The sequence below is a fragment of the Carcharhinus amblyrhynchos genome, chromosome 1 (genome assembly GCF_965287045.1).
Source record: "Carcharhinus amblyrhynchos chromosome 1, sCarAmb.v2.hapA, whole genome shotgun sequence".
NCBI lineage: Eukaryota > Metazoa > Chordata > Chondrichthyes > Carcharhiniformes > Carcharhinidae > Carcharhinus > Carcharhinus amblyrhynchos.
Genome location: NC_137324.1, coordinates 107,100,935 through 107,117,897, shown reverse-complemented (window position 1 = coordinate 107,117,897; position 16,963 = coordinate 107,100,935). Strand labels below are relative to the sequence as shown.

Genomic DNA, 16,963 nt, shown 5'->3' with positions numbered 1-16,963 from the left:
TATTTTCTTCCATCCATTAACGGTCGTGAACATACTGACTGAAGCTGGAGAAAGGGTTTCCCTGATGTACAGTTACACTGACCATTTTTTTAAAATAACATTGACAAATGGGGGAAAATGTACCCCAAATACTCTTAATTAAGATAAATTAAATGCACTTGTGAGATGTCCACACCATTTTTTGGTCAGTTTAAAGGAAATGAACAACAGACACTTAAAAAGTGAGACATCACAAGACAGAACATAATGCACGTACAATGACAATGGTGATTGTTAATTCTTTTGGAATTTTCATCTACATTCTGCAGAAGTGAATTTGAAAAAAAATTGCAAATAAGAACAGTTATTAAAGGAATCTAATAAGACAGAACAATGTAACTAAGGTGATACTGATAGTTAGTGGTTTGTTTCTGCTCCAGCAATGTGCATTTGTTCTCCTGTATTACTCAGAGTAAACCAGAGGTGTTGGCACTCTTACGATGTAAGCTGTATTAAATGTTATCTACTTACTGGGAGACCAAGGGGTCCTCTGTCACCTTTTTGACCTGGTTCACCCTTCCCTCCTTTAACACCATTCAACCCCGGTTCACCCTAAATGTAAAAGTAAAGTCCACCTTTTTTTTGCTACTTTGAAGCTGGGACAGAAATGCATTTAAATTAATCACAAAAAGCTACTGCAAATAGCTGTGCATCAATCAATGGATTATTCCCCCGCCACCCCCCTCCCCCCACGAACCTTCACCCTCCGTGGTCAATGCTCTTTTCAGTGTTTCTACAGCACATTAGCATTCTTGATATTCATTTCACATTGGATGCAGAAGATATTTTCTTCTCCCTTGATTAAATTAGACATAGAAGGAAGAGACCTACTTCATGTCTTGGCAAACATTTTTAATATCACAGTCGTCGTCACAGAGGTTTACAGCGTGGAAACAGGCCCGTCGGCCCAACTTGTCTATGCCGCCCTTGTTATTATTTTTTTAAAACCCTTAAGCTAATCCGACTTGCCCACATTTGGCCCATATCCCCCTATACCCATCGTATCCATGTAACTATCTAAATGCTTTTTAAAAGATAAAATTGTACCCACCTCTACTACTACCTCTGGCAGCTTTTTCCAGACACTCGCCACCCTCTAGTGAAAAAATTGCCCCTCTGGACACTTTTGTATCTCTCCCCTCTCACATAAACCTATGTCCTCTAGTTTTAGACTCCCCTACCTTTGGGAAAAGATATTGACTACTTAGCTGATCTGTGTCCCTCATTATTTTATAGACTTTTATAAGGTCATCCCTCAGCCTCCTATGCTCCAGAGAAAAAAGTCCCAGTCTATCCAGCCTCTCCTTATAACTCAATCCATCAAGTCCCGGTAGCATCCTAGTAAATCTTTTCTGTACTCATCATGTATGAGCTTGTGCATTATTTCATCTGGTCAAAGTTGTCACTGTGCACTTTACTGATGGAATAATCTGAGACGCCCACACATATGGTTTTGTGACTGTTCTTTCTGCCAGCTCCCTGAAAGAGCGTGCTATTCCCCCCTCTATTTTACAGCCTAGAATACAAGCCCAAAATGTATTGCTGGCAATATTAGGAAATCAAAACTTTAATGTGTTCACAAGGCATCTCTCAGTTTGTAAATTTATCATTAACTAATTTAAAATAAATAGGCGCTATCGGTGTAGAAATAGCAGATAGATGACATCATACAAATCAATTAAAGTCTTTGTTATTAAGAATCAGAATATGCAAAAGAAAAGCTTAGCTTAATTTAGTTTGATTGGAATTTAGGATTTAGAAGGAGGAGAAGGCCATTCAGCCCTTCAAGCTTGTTCCACCATTCATTAAGATCGAGGCTTATTGGATTGAGGTCTCTACTGCACTTTGCCATCTTTCCCAGCATGGTCCTCAGCTCCCTTGTCTGTCAAAAATCAGTCTAACTCAGCCTTGAATAAATTCAATAACTCAGCCTCTGCTGCTTTCTGGGAAGAAATTCACATACTAATGGATCTTTGAGAGAAAGAGATTCTCCTGATCTCTGTCTTAAACGATAGACCTCTTATTCTTAAACTGTGTCCATTAGTCCTAGTCTTTCCACAAGTGGAAACAACCTCCGGGTATTTACCCTGTCACATCCCCTCAGGATCTTATATGTTTCAATAAGATCACCTCTCATTCCTCTAAACTCCAATGGGTTTGATCCCATTCTGTTCAACATTTTTTCTTAAGATAAGCTGTTCATCCCAAGAATGAGTGAACTTTCTCTGAACTGTTTCTAAAGCAATTATATATTTTTTCAAATAAGGAGACTCATATTGTACATCAGTATTCCAGATGTGGTCTCGCCAAAGAGCTCCATTCTGAATGTAATACCTCATGGAACCTCATCCTGCAGTGTTTGTAGCACAATGACCAACCCAAAATCTACAGAACTGCTTTCAAAGCAATGAGTGGGACCATTGCCACATCTTCACAGCTCAAAGGCAGGAAATCTATAAGAATCTTTGCTTGGAAGAAACTGATGTAGAAGATAACCCTTAAAAACTTTGATCAGATACATTAAATGTAGACAAATAATTTGCTAATGATGCTGATTCAGGGATGTGACTGGTGAGACTATTAATAATACACTGACAGATGCACAGAAATTTCAGTAATACCTTTTGTGCGGTGATCACTTTAAACCTATAAGTTCATGAGCTCTGATGGTGACATACAATAAGGTTAGTTTAGAGGTTTTTAGGATTGGCAAACTGATGATAGTGATGGAATTTTAAATGCATTTTCTGCTTTCCATCCAGTGACAATGTGGAGTACTCTAAATCAGACAGTTTGTGTCAGAAGCAATGCAGGGCTCTCCCTACATTAACCTGACACAGTGAAATACTGCCTCTCTGAGTCCTGCTGCATAGGACTACGGTGGTTTTCTGCAAGGCATTCACAACTCTTGGATGCCTCAATTAAGCTGATCAAGCTCTCTTTTATTACAAGGGGATCATTATCGGTAGTCAAAACATGTGTAGAATTTCATCACCTGTCTTACATCCTAGAGGTGAGAACTGGTTGTCCTAATGTAACGTGTAGACCAATCATGGAGTCCCTGACATTCTGTGAAGCTGGGAGACAGATGAACTTCACAGAAACCTTCCAACATCCGCCCCTGGCTTTGTACTACTTCTGCTTATAAATCCTCTACCTCTCCATAAAAAACAGAGCCCTACCGATGGCTGATCAATTTAAAATGGCAACTTGATTTTGTGTGAATACACCTTGGGCAACATTTAGCAGGACTTCTGTCAAATTTTGTAAAGTTTATGCGATATGTTTATTCTATAGCACAAGAACTTACAGGTTTAAAGATTCTACAACATAAAATTGACATTAAATTAGTCAAACAAATGACACATAGCATGCATAGCTAATTTTAACAAAGGGCATGGAGACAAATTAAAGGCTATCATTCATTTTCAGTTTGCTTAGACTTTGTTAATGATTTACCTTGGGTCCTGGAAGTCCATGTGGCCCCTGTAAGAACAAAACAGAACAGTTTATTGAAAATAAGCAAAATTAGCTCTAACTTTTCATCACACTGTAATTCTTTGTTTTACATATTGCATTAAGCCTCCTATTCCTTCCTCCTGTGTGGTATGGCCAGAAATTCCAAAATGTGGCATGCCTGTATATATGAATACAGAATCCTATGTGTCTTTTTAATGGCTTTTTCTGCTTTTATAGATCTATGCATTTTTACTGGTCCATTCCCATAAGGTTCATTTTATTTGAGGCATATTTCATTTCCATGTGTATTAATCACACATTTCTCTGTATTGAGCTGGACATGCTACATAGCTTCTTACTCCACTAATCTGACAATATCTCATTACATTCTTCCTCTTCCCAGTTTGCCATGGCCTCTTAGTGTCATGACTTATCTCAATACAATTCCTCTTAGGCTTATGTCCAACAATGCTTTTCCCACTCCACTTTTGGCCTTTGCCGAATTCTAAGAAAAGTTTGTCCAACTTCTTTCCAGTCCAAGTACTTGGGGAAATTTGTATTTTTGTGAGATTTGGCAACCAATGCAAACACAACAAGAATACAATAATAGCAAAATTCTATTTATTCAAGGAGTTAGTATGCAGCTACAGCAAGTGAATAGGAAGGCAGGATATTGATGTTTATTGCAAAAGGAATGGAATATAAAAGTAGGGAAGTTTTACTGCAGCTGTACAGGGCCATAGTAAGATCACATCTGGAACTATGTAGAGTTTTGATCTCCTTACTTGAAAAAAAATTGCTTTAGGAACAGTTTAGCGAACGAATGAAGGGCTTACCTTATGAAAAAAAAGTTGAACAGGTTGGGTCTATACCCATTGGAGTTTAGAAGAATGAGAAGTGATTTTATGAAACATGTAAGATTTCAGTAAAATAGGTACCAGGAGGATGATTTCATTTGTGGAAGATATGAGAGCTAGAGGACACAATTAAAGAAGAAGAGGTCTCTCTTTTAAGACTGAGGTGAGTAAAATCCTGTTATCCTGTGGAATTCTCTTCCCCAGGAAGCAGCGGAGGCTGGGCCATTGAAATTCTTCAAGGCAGAGTTTGAGAGATGATGGACAAGAGACCAAAGGTTTTAGGGGGACGTTGCAGGCAGGAAAGTGGAATTGAGACCATAACCAGATTAGCTATAATCTTATCGATTTGCGAGCAGGCTCGAAGGGCCGAATGGCCTACATCTGCAGCAAAATCCCACATTTCTATGTAAAGTTCACATCCATAAGAGTAAACTCAGAATACACACAACTTTTAAAGACATTCATATACCCTTCAGTAAATGAGAATGGAGCATACATATTCTCAAAACAATAACCATGACTTACCATTGGACCTGGTGGACCTTGTGAGCCAGTAGGCCCTGGGGGTCCTACAACCTGTACAAATAAACAATAGTTCTGTAAGGCAGTAAGCAGTGCGCATTATTTTTTAAATAAATACTAACTGCATTTTCTGTGCATTTATATGATCTGCGCATTCTTGTTCAACAATGATATAAATACATTGGTATGGTGTTTATCTAATGATAAAATGTCCCAAATTGCCTTCTAGATTGGGGAATGAAGCACACACTGAATTGGAGGGAAAGGGTTGGGAGAATGCAGTTAAATGGTTGAAGAGAAATGTCGTGTATTGGAAACTAAACATAGGAGAGAAGCAGCAGCTCAGATGACAGTGGTATAGCTGAAGAAACAACTGCCTATGTGGAGCAAAAGGATTGATTGTCATTGAAATAAAGAGCAGGGATTAGGCCTGAAAGCGGTTATTGGAAAGCATGGAAAAGATCATAGAAGTTAATTCCTAAGGCCACAGAGACCCATTGGAGTTGTGGGAATCAAGGCATTAGAAAAAATAATTTGAGGGACATTTCGGTTCTTCCAATCCTCCAGGATGAGCTCAGAAACAACTCTTTCCTAGTCCAAGGGAAATTTGTGTTTTTGTGGGATTTGGCTACCTTCACAACCACACAGCAAAGACCCGGTAATAGCAAGATTCTATTTATTCAAAGATGTTAGTACGCGAGTTAGGTCAGCAAGTGATTAAGATGATGAATGAATGTTTTTTTCAATGACTGAGGGTTTCAGCATTGTGAAGAATCTGCAGATTGTGGAAAGTGAAAGCAGGAGAGTGGATAGGGAAGAATTGGAGAAGTCAATAAACCTAAGGAAAATAATGGCTGGGATTTGTGCTCTGGGGACAGTGGGAGAGGTAGGGCTCTGAAAGGTGAAGTTGCAAAATTGTGGTAGATGCAGAAGAGAAAGAACAAGGTACGGAGGCTGCCTTTGTGCACGGTCAAGAGCAAATAAATTTAATTAGAACATAGCAAATGACAAGAGGTAAAAATATATCATGGAAATTAAGTATAAGAGGAAGTTTGGAATATTTAACAGAATATCCTCCTGATTAGATACTGTAACCGTTTAAGAGTCTATTATTTCTATTGATCATCTGCCAGTTGTAGTTGATTGGGAGAACTCCTGAGGAAATTCAGGCAACTGTGGCAGGAATTGGCATTGAGCAATATGAGGCACCATGTTTGTTCACAATAAGATAACATTATCACTGAAATACTGATAGTCAATAACAGCACGTTTATTATTACAGTATCCAAAACAAATGGCATCCATCAAACAGAATGACGAACACAGCAACAAAACTGGTTATTCTTTATAAAGAGTTACCTTCAAGTTACTCCAAGTATGAAATTTAAATCTAAACCTTACTTTATGTCTGGATCAATTTGGTGGGAAAATTCCGACACATTTCTTTTGGGGTTGGATTTAAGCTCATATGGTTCTGCCAAAGTCAGTGAGACATTAGATCCTGAGAATTAACTACTGATTGACTCATGTTATGCATTCCAAATTCTGCTGTGGTACATCGTTCAATCGGCAAAGTAAACAGGATTTATTCCTATCACTTTCTTTTTTGAACAGTGTGTGGTTCATTGTGTTTTCATTAGAAATATTGAGAAGATTACAAATTTCAGATCTGCATGAAATATTCTGTTTAGTCCAGTAGCTTTGCACGCTTTGTAAGTGGGCACTGTGCCCCTATGATCTGGAATGTGCCTTTACTACTTAATATCTGACTACGTAATAATAAAGTTCCAGGAATTGTAACATTATGACCCCACACTGCCTGTTGTTTATTTCTCCTCTCTTCCAGAAGGTGAATTGTTAATTACTTGAGTAAGGTGAGGCCAACTGCAAAGCAATGAGATGGCTCACCTTACCTGCAGCATGAATGATTAGAATACATCTTTCAGTGAAATTTCACCTATTGCATATTGCTCCTTGGTAAATAAAAGAGGCCAGCTATGGCAGTTCGCAATCCCTGTCCTCTTCCCCACCCTTCTCAATACTAGCTGGCAATAAACTTTCCTATTCTAGGAAGCATATGTGGCATACCTGAAAACCTCAAATCTAACTTTGGAGAGAACGGAAAGCATCTCTGCCTCATCCAGTTTCAAACTGACAAACTGATCTCATCCTATGTTCCATTTGTTTGTTGTCACCACACTTTAATGGGGCTGTTGATATTTTCTTGCTTCTTCTCTGGCTTTCTTCAAGGATTCCTGAATCCACGCCACAGTGTTATTCACCCAAGCGAATTCTCTTGTTCCCCTTCTGATTTTACCCTCAATAGTTGCCAGGACAGGGCAGTCGGGCATTTGTTTCCACTGCCCATATCTGGTTATCTTTCTGTCTTTGACTATGTTTATCAACCCATTTATATTCCTGGACTTCTACTTTTGATCTAATGTACTCATTTGACTTTCTGTCCATTTCACAGCGAGAAAAAGCCTAAAGCTTGAATCAGTGGCTCTTTGTCACCTTTCTGTGATAAGGATTGGTTCATCAAGCTGCCAATCAGAGCTGCAAGTTGTTCACTTGATAGGCAGCCATGGCAATTGTGTTGCTTATTTCATTGGACTCCCCCTATGCTTCATGGATGGAAGCCATTCTAACATTCCTGATGGGACCATCTCTAGGGAGTGTTAACAGCCCACACTATATCAAATTCATTATAATTTAATCCCAAAGCACTTCCAAGGCAATTGGGAAAGCCTTGAAATAAACAGATGAACACTAAATATGACCAATATATTTCATGCTCGCTTTTCAATTCCATTCTAGATTTTCAAATCAAGCCAAGAGTCCAGATTAGCAGAAATGGGGATATCAATATTATGGGCTCTAAACTATAGGGGAGAGCAGCAGTTGCTAGGCCACAGAGTTAAGACTGAAAAATAGGAAGCAGTGTTTCTGGGGGGCTGTAAGACTGCAAGCAGCAAAGCGACAGATCATGAGCAAAGCTGTAGGCATCATCGGAGATTAAAGTTAAAAAGATGGGATTTTTTTTTCAGAAAACTAACCTACTTGCCAGAATATGAGGAGCTGACATGGTAGCATGGGTGGAATCGTACCAACTTAGGCCATGCGGCATGTTGGCACAGCCACCTCACAGTGCCAGAGGAATTCGATTCCAGCCTTGGATGACTGTCTGCGTAGAGTTTGCACATTCTCCCCATCTCTGCATGGGTTTCCTCTAGGAGCTTTGGTTTCTTCCCACAGTCCAAAGATTTGCAGGTTAGGTGGATTGGCCATTCTTAAATATAGGGGTCATGGAGACTGGGCCTGGATAAAATCCCCTTTTGGCGAGTTGGTGCAGACTCGATGGGTTAGTGGAAACTATGCCCCTGTGATCTGGAGTGTGCCTTTACTATTTAATACCTGACTATGTAACAGCATAGCTCCAGGGACTTCAACATTATGACCCCTCATTGTGTATGCTGGAGATCTGAGGGGCTGCAGTGAGATGAGTAGGAGGGAGAGGACAAACTCTCCAACCAATCAGCAAATTGTCAAGGAAATCAGCAGCAACAGTATGATCGTTCTAACAAGTTTATCATGAGGATCCAGAGTATGGTAACATTTTCAGATGTCAAGCCATACACACTGACTTTCCCAGCATTCTTTTGCACAATTCTTCTCCGGTCAATAGGACTTGCAGTTGCACTCATTCCTCTCTCTCCAGGTAGCTCACATCCCCATCTGAGCAGCCACCCTCACCCTACCATCTTCTCATGGGCATTCCTCACAGTCACCCTTCACAAATGGTGTCCTTCCCGTATATCCATACAACACACTACAAACACTCACACCATTCTACTTTTTTTTCTCCCAGAAGAGAACACAGAACCTGGGGAGATGTAGAGTCCTGAGGATTAGAGGCAGGCACCTTGTTGTCCACTGCCAATGTGTGCCCACCTGATCCACTGGCAATGAGGTCTTGTTCCAGGAGGTTGCAGATCAGATGTCAGTAATCTGCTGTGTGAACCTGAGCCTCCAGGGGTCCTAGTGTTTAGAGAGTTGGTCTTCTGCTTGTAGTTGCTGTGTTGGAAATCTCGCTTCTTTACAGCTGGATCTCAGTGCCATCCCCTCTATCTGTGGAGGAGTCGTCTATGTGCTGATGTCCGGCAGCAGTGAGATACAGCTGAAGGTGAGTGATGCCTTCCGAGCAGTTGACAATCTCTGTCAAGTAGTGAAAATACTCTGAGAGTGGAAGTGCTTTGAAAGCATTCTCTCTAAGGCCATGGCTGGAGCTCTTAGCATCAAAGCCTTTACTTTTGTCAGTTTCACTGAAGATGCTCTTCCCACTGTGAAATTCCCTTGGTGACTCTGGAGTGTTGCTGCCAGGTTGGCAAACTGTTGAGAAATCCAGGATTCAGGATTATAGAACAACATAATTAGCTTCTTCATGATTTATCAGACAGATCCAAGGGGGTTTCCACACTTACCTTCAAAGCTGCCCCATGGAAAGTCTGAGAATGGGATCCTAACCTGATACCACTTTCCAGGGCTTTCTTACCTTTCCTGCCCCTGAAACACACATCTATTAGTGTTGGAAAATTCTGCCCATGTATCAAAATGAGCAGCTGGAATTGAAGCCAACTTACAAAAGGCTGGAAAAATCTTCACGACCCATTTTTAGATCGTCATTGTTGATGAGTTTTTCATAAACATCACTGCCACATCAGTGGGTCATTTCCCTGCTCTCAGACTGTTTTCGTTATTTGACAGAGATTGTCAATTGTTCAGAAATCTTTACTCACCTTTAGCTGTACCTCCCTGCTGCTAATGCCAACCATATTCATAACTGTTGGCAGAATACAGATGTTAGTTCACGATCTTTTAAAAATTCATTTTATGGGATGTGGATGGTGCTGACGAGGTCAACATTTATTGCTCATCCCTAGTTGCTCTTAAGAAGATGGTGGTGAGCTGCCTTCAAGAACCACATCGGTCCCTGAGGTGTAGATACACACACAGTGTTGTTAGTAGAGAATTCCAAGATTTTGACCCAGCGACAGTGGAGGAACGGTGGTATATTTCCAAGGCAGGATGGTGAGTAACTTGGAGGGGAATGCCCATGTTGTTGCGTTCCCAGATATCCGTTGCTCATGATCTTCTAGATGGTAGTGGTCATGGATTTGGAAGGTGCTGCCTCAGAAACCTTGATGAATTCCTACCATGTAATTTGTAGATGTTACACATGGCTGCTAGTGTTTATCGCTGAAGGGAGTGAAGTGTAGAATAGGGAGAAATCAAGTGGGCTGCTCTGTCCTGGATAATGTTGAGCTTTTGGAGTGTTATTGGAGCTGCACTCATCCAGGCAAATGGAAAGTATTCCACCATGCCTTGTAGATGGTGGACATGCTTTGGGGAGTCAGGGGATTCCTAGCCTCTGACCTGCTTTTGTAATCACAGTATTTATTTGGCTGGTCCAGTTCAGTTTCTGATCAATGGTCATCCCCAGGATTTGATAGTGGGGGATTCAACTTTGGTAATGCCATTGAATGTCAAGGGGCAAGGGTTAGATTCTCTCTTCTTGGAGATGGTCATTGCCTGACACTTGCGTGGCATATATGCTGCTTGCCACTTTCCAGCTCAAACCTGATCACTGTCCAGGTCTCGCTACATTTGGATATGAACTGATGTTGAAGAAGCAAAAGCAGTAATTTTGTCAGAGGTTAGGAGTGGCTAATGAAAACAATTAATTTCAATAGGTTGGTTTATAAGACTAATTAGGGTGGAAACTGGAATAGTGTACTATTTCTGAGTGCATTTAAAATGTAAAAGGTGGAGTGCTTTCTTTCTCAAGAATCTTCTTCAATGTTTATCAGGAAAAAATATCTATATTTATTCATCATGATAGTTTCTCTCAAAGACTTGCCATATTGAGTTTTCTTTTCTCTAGAGCCATTTAGCTTTTGTAGCATCTGTCATTTCTATCTGTATCCCAGAGGTGTTCCATTCATTACACTGGAACCACCACTTCAGATCGGCTAGGAATCTGATCCAGAACAAGTCAACTCTGGAAAGCTTTTACTTACTGAAGCAGAAACTCACACTAAATTGTCTCTGCATTTGCTATCACTGAACAAGTTTCCTGCTACTGGACGCCACTGCATTTACATCAGTTATACGTTTTTTCCTCCAATAAACCTGTTCTTTGTGAAGGCATATGAGTCAGTGGATACTTATAAGTTTAAGTTTGCTTATTAGTCTCACAAGTAGGCTTACATTAACACTGCAATGAAGCTACTGTGAAGATCCCCTGGTCTCCACACGCTGTTGCCTGTTCGGGTACACAGAGAGAATTTATCATGGCGAATGCACTTAATCAGCACATCTTTTGGACTATGGGAGGAAACTCACGCAGACACGGGGAGAATATGCAGACTTTACTCAGGCAGTGGAGTCAGACCCAAGCCGGGAATTGAACCTGGCTCCTTGGTGCTGTGAGGCAGCAACACTAACCACTGTGGTGACTCCCTCCGTAACAAGGCATCATTAAATAGACAGTACTACTGAAACAACGTGTGAGGCAAGAATATACATAGATTGCTACATTCTTTATTACTAAGGCAGTAAAGAGTGTGGTCTTGTTTGACAATGCATAATAAATATATCAGAGACTTGTTCTACATTACAAAATGATGACCAGAATACCTCGTAATGAAGAACTTACTGAAATGCCTTTTGGACCAGATAACCCATGATCTCCTTTCTCTCCTTTTTCTCCCTTTTCTCCATTAATGCCCTGTCCAAACAAAAGTCAGGAGTTATAACCCAAATTGTGAATTCACTATCCAAATTGAACTCTCCAAATTATTCTATTTACAAACTAAAGACAAGTAGTCATAAATATTGATTTTGAAAGTTTACTCCTGTTGAACGGTACGTGGAAACCTTAACGTTCACACTAGAACAAGCAGATTAAGGTCAATGTTTAATGATTAACATCCAATTGAAGGACAGTGTCTCCAACAATTCAACATATTCTCAGGACTGGAATAACTGAGTTCTGGAATGACACTTGACCGAACAATCTTCTAACTTGGGGATAAAGTGCTGAGTATAACCAAACATAACATGGCTGAATTATGGAATATTCTCTTCATTTTTTTATTCTAATGAGAAGCTGGCTTTCATTGCAAGATGTTTAGAACAAAAAAGCAAGGTAGTATAATTTCAGTTATATGGAAACTTGCTTCAGTCTTGGATGCAATACTTTTGGAAGAATATACTGACTTTGGACGAATAGTTGGTCAATGAGAATTCCTCAGGAAGATATTGGAATGAAGGGTTGTAGAAACAATGTGCAACCATAACTTTAGACTTCACTTTCTAAAAATTTGAAAATTAAGGGATGATCCAATTTGGTTGTCTAAAATAATGAGGGGAATTGACAACACATCTCTCCAACTAGGAAATACCAGAACGTGGGGCCATAATAGTAGACTAAAGTTAGAACCAAACTGGTTAAAATTGAATCCCAAAAACTGTTCTTCATAAAATGGCTGCGACAATGTGAAATACACTGCCCAGAAGATCATAAAAAAAGTCAACCAAGGTGTTTAGAGGATACACACTTACTGGATAAATATATGTATTAAGGAATTTGGAGAAAAGATTGAGGAATATAGTCAAAATAGACAAGTAGATTTAAAGGATTTAGTAGTGAAATCCTAATGCACTGCTGAGCTCATTACAACTGATCAGTTCAATCAACAGATAATCTGGAGTTAACTGTCTTTATATGATGAGTGAGCTATGAGATGCACCTCAGCCTGATCCTTTCCTCACCTGATGGTCACAGACCTGCATTTTCCAGCTGTGTCACTAGGTTACAGTCAAGAGAGGGGTTAATTGTTTGTCTCCATATTCTGGGCTTGCTGAGGCCAATTGTAGTACTCCTTCTGCTGGCTCACTTGAGATCAACTAATTCAGCACAAACCTGAGATATTCAGGCTGATATACACCTTCAGTTTCTGCAAGTGAATTATCAGGGAAATTGCGCAACACTTTCCTAGTACAGAATATCAAAATCTGCTTTAAAATGTCCTCACGATAACTCTGACCATATCAGATGTACTCACAGACAATCCGGGTAAGCCTATGCTTCCTTTATCTCCTGGAAGACCAATGTCGCCTTTTGAACCTTTAGGGCCCTGAAAGCAAACACAAAAACTTAACATCCAGAGAAAGAGGTAACTATTTATATTCTTCAAAGCTTTTTCATCAGAAATGTTGGGGGAAAAAATTAAAAATAATCAAAAATAAGATGATATCGGTACCTGTGTTCCCTCAGGTCCAGGAAGCCCAGGATTACCCATGTCTCCCTGTTGTTCAATATAAAAAGGAATGCAAAAAATCTTGCAGTGAATAACTGCAACAAGTCCTCATGGTTATCAAGTTTCTAATGATAAGCCAAATCCACGTGTTCTCTTTCTCTCTTTCTGGAAATATATATAACAAATTTTTCGTGCTCTATGTTGAAATTGGCAGTGAAGATGTTGGACCACCCAGAACATCACCTCCATTTTTCAATGTCCTGGTTCTTATTAAAGCCATTACATTCTTTTAACCTGGCGTTGCTCCTCATCTCTGCATCCTTGATTCCAAGCAATTCAGATTTGAAGGTAGACGACACTGTTTGAAATCACCTTGGAGTGAAAAGATAACCTTGACTTCTTTTCTCTGCTATAATCCTTCTTCTTAAACCCATCTTCCCAGTCTCTTACATCCTTGCTCACAATAACAGGAGCTAGGAGATCATGGACTTGTTTGTCACTAAGGTTGCGACTATACAATCAGCTGCCTCTACAAGTTCCTTGTCATCTCTTAGCCCACTGGGGCAAACTTCCACTCATGAATTGCATCAAATTCCTTTTACCCATTTCCCTTTGGCTCCCAGTAAAGCAATGCCTCGATTTTAATGTTCTCACTCTTGTTTCCAATTCCGTCCACAACCTTGTCCCTCTTTATTTCTGCAATCATCTCTATCTTCACAACTCTTCGAGATATCCTTTGATTCTGGCTTCTTGAGGATCCCTGATTTTAATCGTTTCCTCATTGGAAACCATGCTTTCAGTTGCCAAAGCTCTAAGCTCTGGAATTCTTTCCATGAACTTTTCCACTTTCCCACTTCACTTTGCTTTCCTTCATTAAAATGCTGCATGAAACCTACCTATTTGACCAAGTTTTTACTTGGCTTAGTGACTGTCTTTATAACACTCCTGAAAAGTGCGTTGGGACATTTTATTACATTACAGATGCTTTACCAATATAACTGCTAGTTGTTGCTCTTGACGAGTATATAGAAAATTCAAGCTATATTGTGTCAAGTTAATCTAGCTAAGATTAATATTTACATGTTTGAGATTAATGTTTACTTCAGGATAAGGAGAAGTAACCTCAGGTTAATGTACTGCCTTAGCAACTTAGAGGTTGTGAGATCACAATCCTACCAAAGGAAGTTTTGAATTTTTTTTGATAAATTTAGTAATTTGTGATCAATAAAGCTACTGAATTGTTGTAAAAACTCAACGGAATCACTCACAACTTTTAGCAAAAGCAACCCACCACTCCTACCTAGTCAAGCGGACATGCAAATTCAGTCTCACACTGAATGTAATAATCACAGACTGGCAAGCCTCAGTCATGTTCTAAGGATGCATTGATGGTTGCTCAAATGGCTATGTTACCCTTCCTTACATTTCAACTTTTTTGACAGCACATTGTTCCCGTTCTGCTCTGCCGCCATTTTCTTATTTACCTCAAGTCAGAACGATTCAACTCAATTGAACAATTGCAATCTGTAGACCTCATGGAACTGTCCATTTATGAATTCTTAATTTACTATATTTAAATAGCAATTGAAATTTTTTATTAAAAAGGAGGAAAATGCAACAGCTGGAAAACAAATGTAGTCAGAAGCTGGAAGGGAAAGGTCAGTCCACACTTTGTGGGAAATATTTACGAGAGTGTGAGCATCAGATATTGTGGTAATTTGATGAAACATCCCATCCAAAATGTTGGCTTTTCACTTGCTTTTGGAAGCTGACTGACCTACTGTGACTTTTTTAAAAAAATTTATTTTCATTACCAAAATATCCAACGCAATAGAGTTTACATGCTGTTATGAAAATTTATTTATTTGATCATGGGATGTCGGCCTTGCTGGCTGGGCCAACACTTATTGCCCATCATTAATTGCCCTTGAACTGAGTGGTTTTGCTTGCCATTTCAGAGGGGCAGTTAAGAGTCAACCACATGCTGTGGTTGACTCTTAAGTCAACATGTAGGAGTCACATATAGGCCAGACCAGGAAAGCACAGCAGATTTCCTTCCTTAAAGGACATTAGTGAACTAGATGGATTTTTTACAAAATGGTTTGATGGCCATTAGAGACTTCTAATTCGAGATTTTTATTCAAATCTCACCATCTGCTATGGCGGGATTTTAACCTGGGTCCCCAGATCTTGCCCTAGGTCTCTGGGTTACTACTCCAATCCAGTGACAGTGGATAGTCAGATGCATTTTCCCAGGGTGGAAAAGTCAATTACTAGGGGGCATAGATTTAAGATGCGAGGGGCAATGTTTAAAGGAGACTTATGAGGCAGGATTTTTTTTATAGAGGCTGGTGGGTGCCTGGAACTTGCTGCCGGGGGGAGGTAGTGGAAACAGATACGACAGCGACTTTTAAGGGGCGTCTTGACAAATACATGAATAGGATGGGAATGGAAGCATATGATCCTGGAAGGGTCAGGAGTTTTAGTTAAGTCAGGCAGCATGGTCAGTGCAGGCTTGGAGGGCCGAAGGGCCTGTTCCTGTGCTGTAAATTTCTTGTTTTTTGACAATGCCTCCACTGGCCACTACCAGTAAACCTAATAAATAGGCTCAAAGGGTGAAATAATTAGGCACAGAACAGCTATCCAAGTTTGCACATGGTTCCGCAATGTTGCTTTCTGGAACTTTGTGCCAATCAGCATTATTCTGAACAAGTTTGCACTGAACTAATGGAAAATGTGTAAACCTATGCACATGCTCCACCTGGACAGATCTCACACTGGCTATGCGTAAATGAACACTTTTAATACAAATCTGCTTCTTTTAAAAGCAGCAGCACTGACAGCAGGAAACCAGGTTTCACTCTGCACCATCCTTTTCAGTCTATGTCATTAAAATGAGGCTGTCCCCAGTGACTGTCGAGAAAGCCCGCTGTCAATCATGGAAAATAAATAAGGTTTTCCTACCTTTGGTCCTGGCATTCCTGGAGACCCTTGAGGCCCTGGTGGTCCCTGATGACCCAGAAACAGAAATGAGTTTCTTTTTGCATGGAACGAGTTGAAATATTTTTAGATCAACATCCTTTTCGCAGATCATGCGATCTGACTTTATGAAATCCAAAATGAAAGCACAACCGTACAAAACAGAAGCTGGCCAAGTGCAGGATAATAATGTCAATGGTAAAAGGCATTAAGCTAATCAAACACTGATGGACACTCTAAGCAATGAATGGTTATTGCTGTTCCCCAATAGGGTGTATCAAGAAGCTTACATTAAAGGCAGGTTATATACAAATGTTTCTCACTTTACACAGTGCATTAACACTGTTACTGATCTAAACTTGCGCACGTCAGACAATTATTTACAATAGTCCAAATTCATAATAATACAGCCATAAGTCATAACAGTACATGCAATAACCCTCAGAAACCATCTTGTTACCGTCACAGTTAAGGTGGTGATCCTCTGTTGAGAATGCCAAAATTAAAGAAAGAAAATGTAAGGATAAACTTGTAACAGGTTTAATTATTACTGCAGAATATTCACTTATTTCTGCTAATGGATGTGTATTGAAGACACACTGTACACAGAAAGTATCCCTGAAAAATGGGTAGCTGGTTTTATTTACTCAGGCCAAGAATTTCCTCAGAACTGCTTCTTTCTCATTGCTGTAACTTTACTAGAAACGGCATTTGTGAATGTAAACTGGGTTTGTGCTGGGCTTTCGATTCAGCAGCTGGGTCCTGCTACCTTGTGATCAATAAAAC

General features: G+C 39.9%; 1 protein-coding gene across 1 annotated transcript in view; it reads right to left on the bottom strand.

The window, feature by feature from the left end:
- The window catches only part of col25a1 (collagen type XXV alpha 1 chain), a 168,458-nt gene that overhangs the window by 53,892 nt on the left and 97,603 nt on the right, over positions 1-16,963 (bottom strand). The window contains exons 19-25 of the mRNA XM_080190193.1: positions 16,638-16,661; positions 16,163-16,207; positions 13,202-13,246; positions 13,004-13,075; positions 11,593-11,664; positions 4,881-4,931; positions 3,499-3,525 (exon numbers count right to left, since the gene is read on the bottom strand). Of these exons, the coding sequence (XP_080046319.1) occupies positions 3,499-3,525; positions 4,881-4,931; positions 11,593-11,664; positions 13,004-13,075; positions 13,202-13,246; positions 16,163-16,207; positions 16,638-16,661 (336 nt within the window). The remainder of the gene's footprint in view (positions 1-3,498; positions 3,526-4,880; positions 4,932-11,592; positions 11,665-13,003; positions 13,076-13,201; positions 13,247-16,162; positions 16,208-16,637; positions 16,662-16,963) is intronic.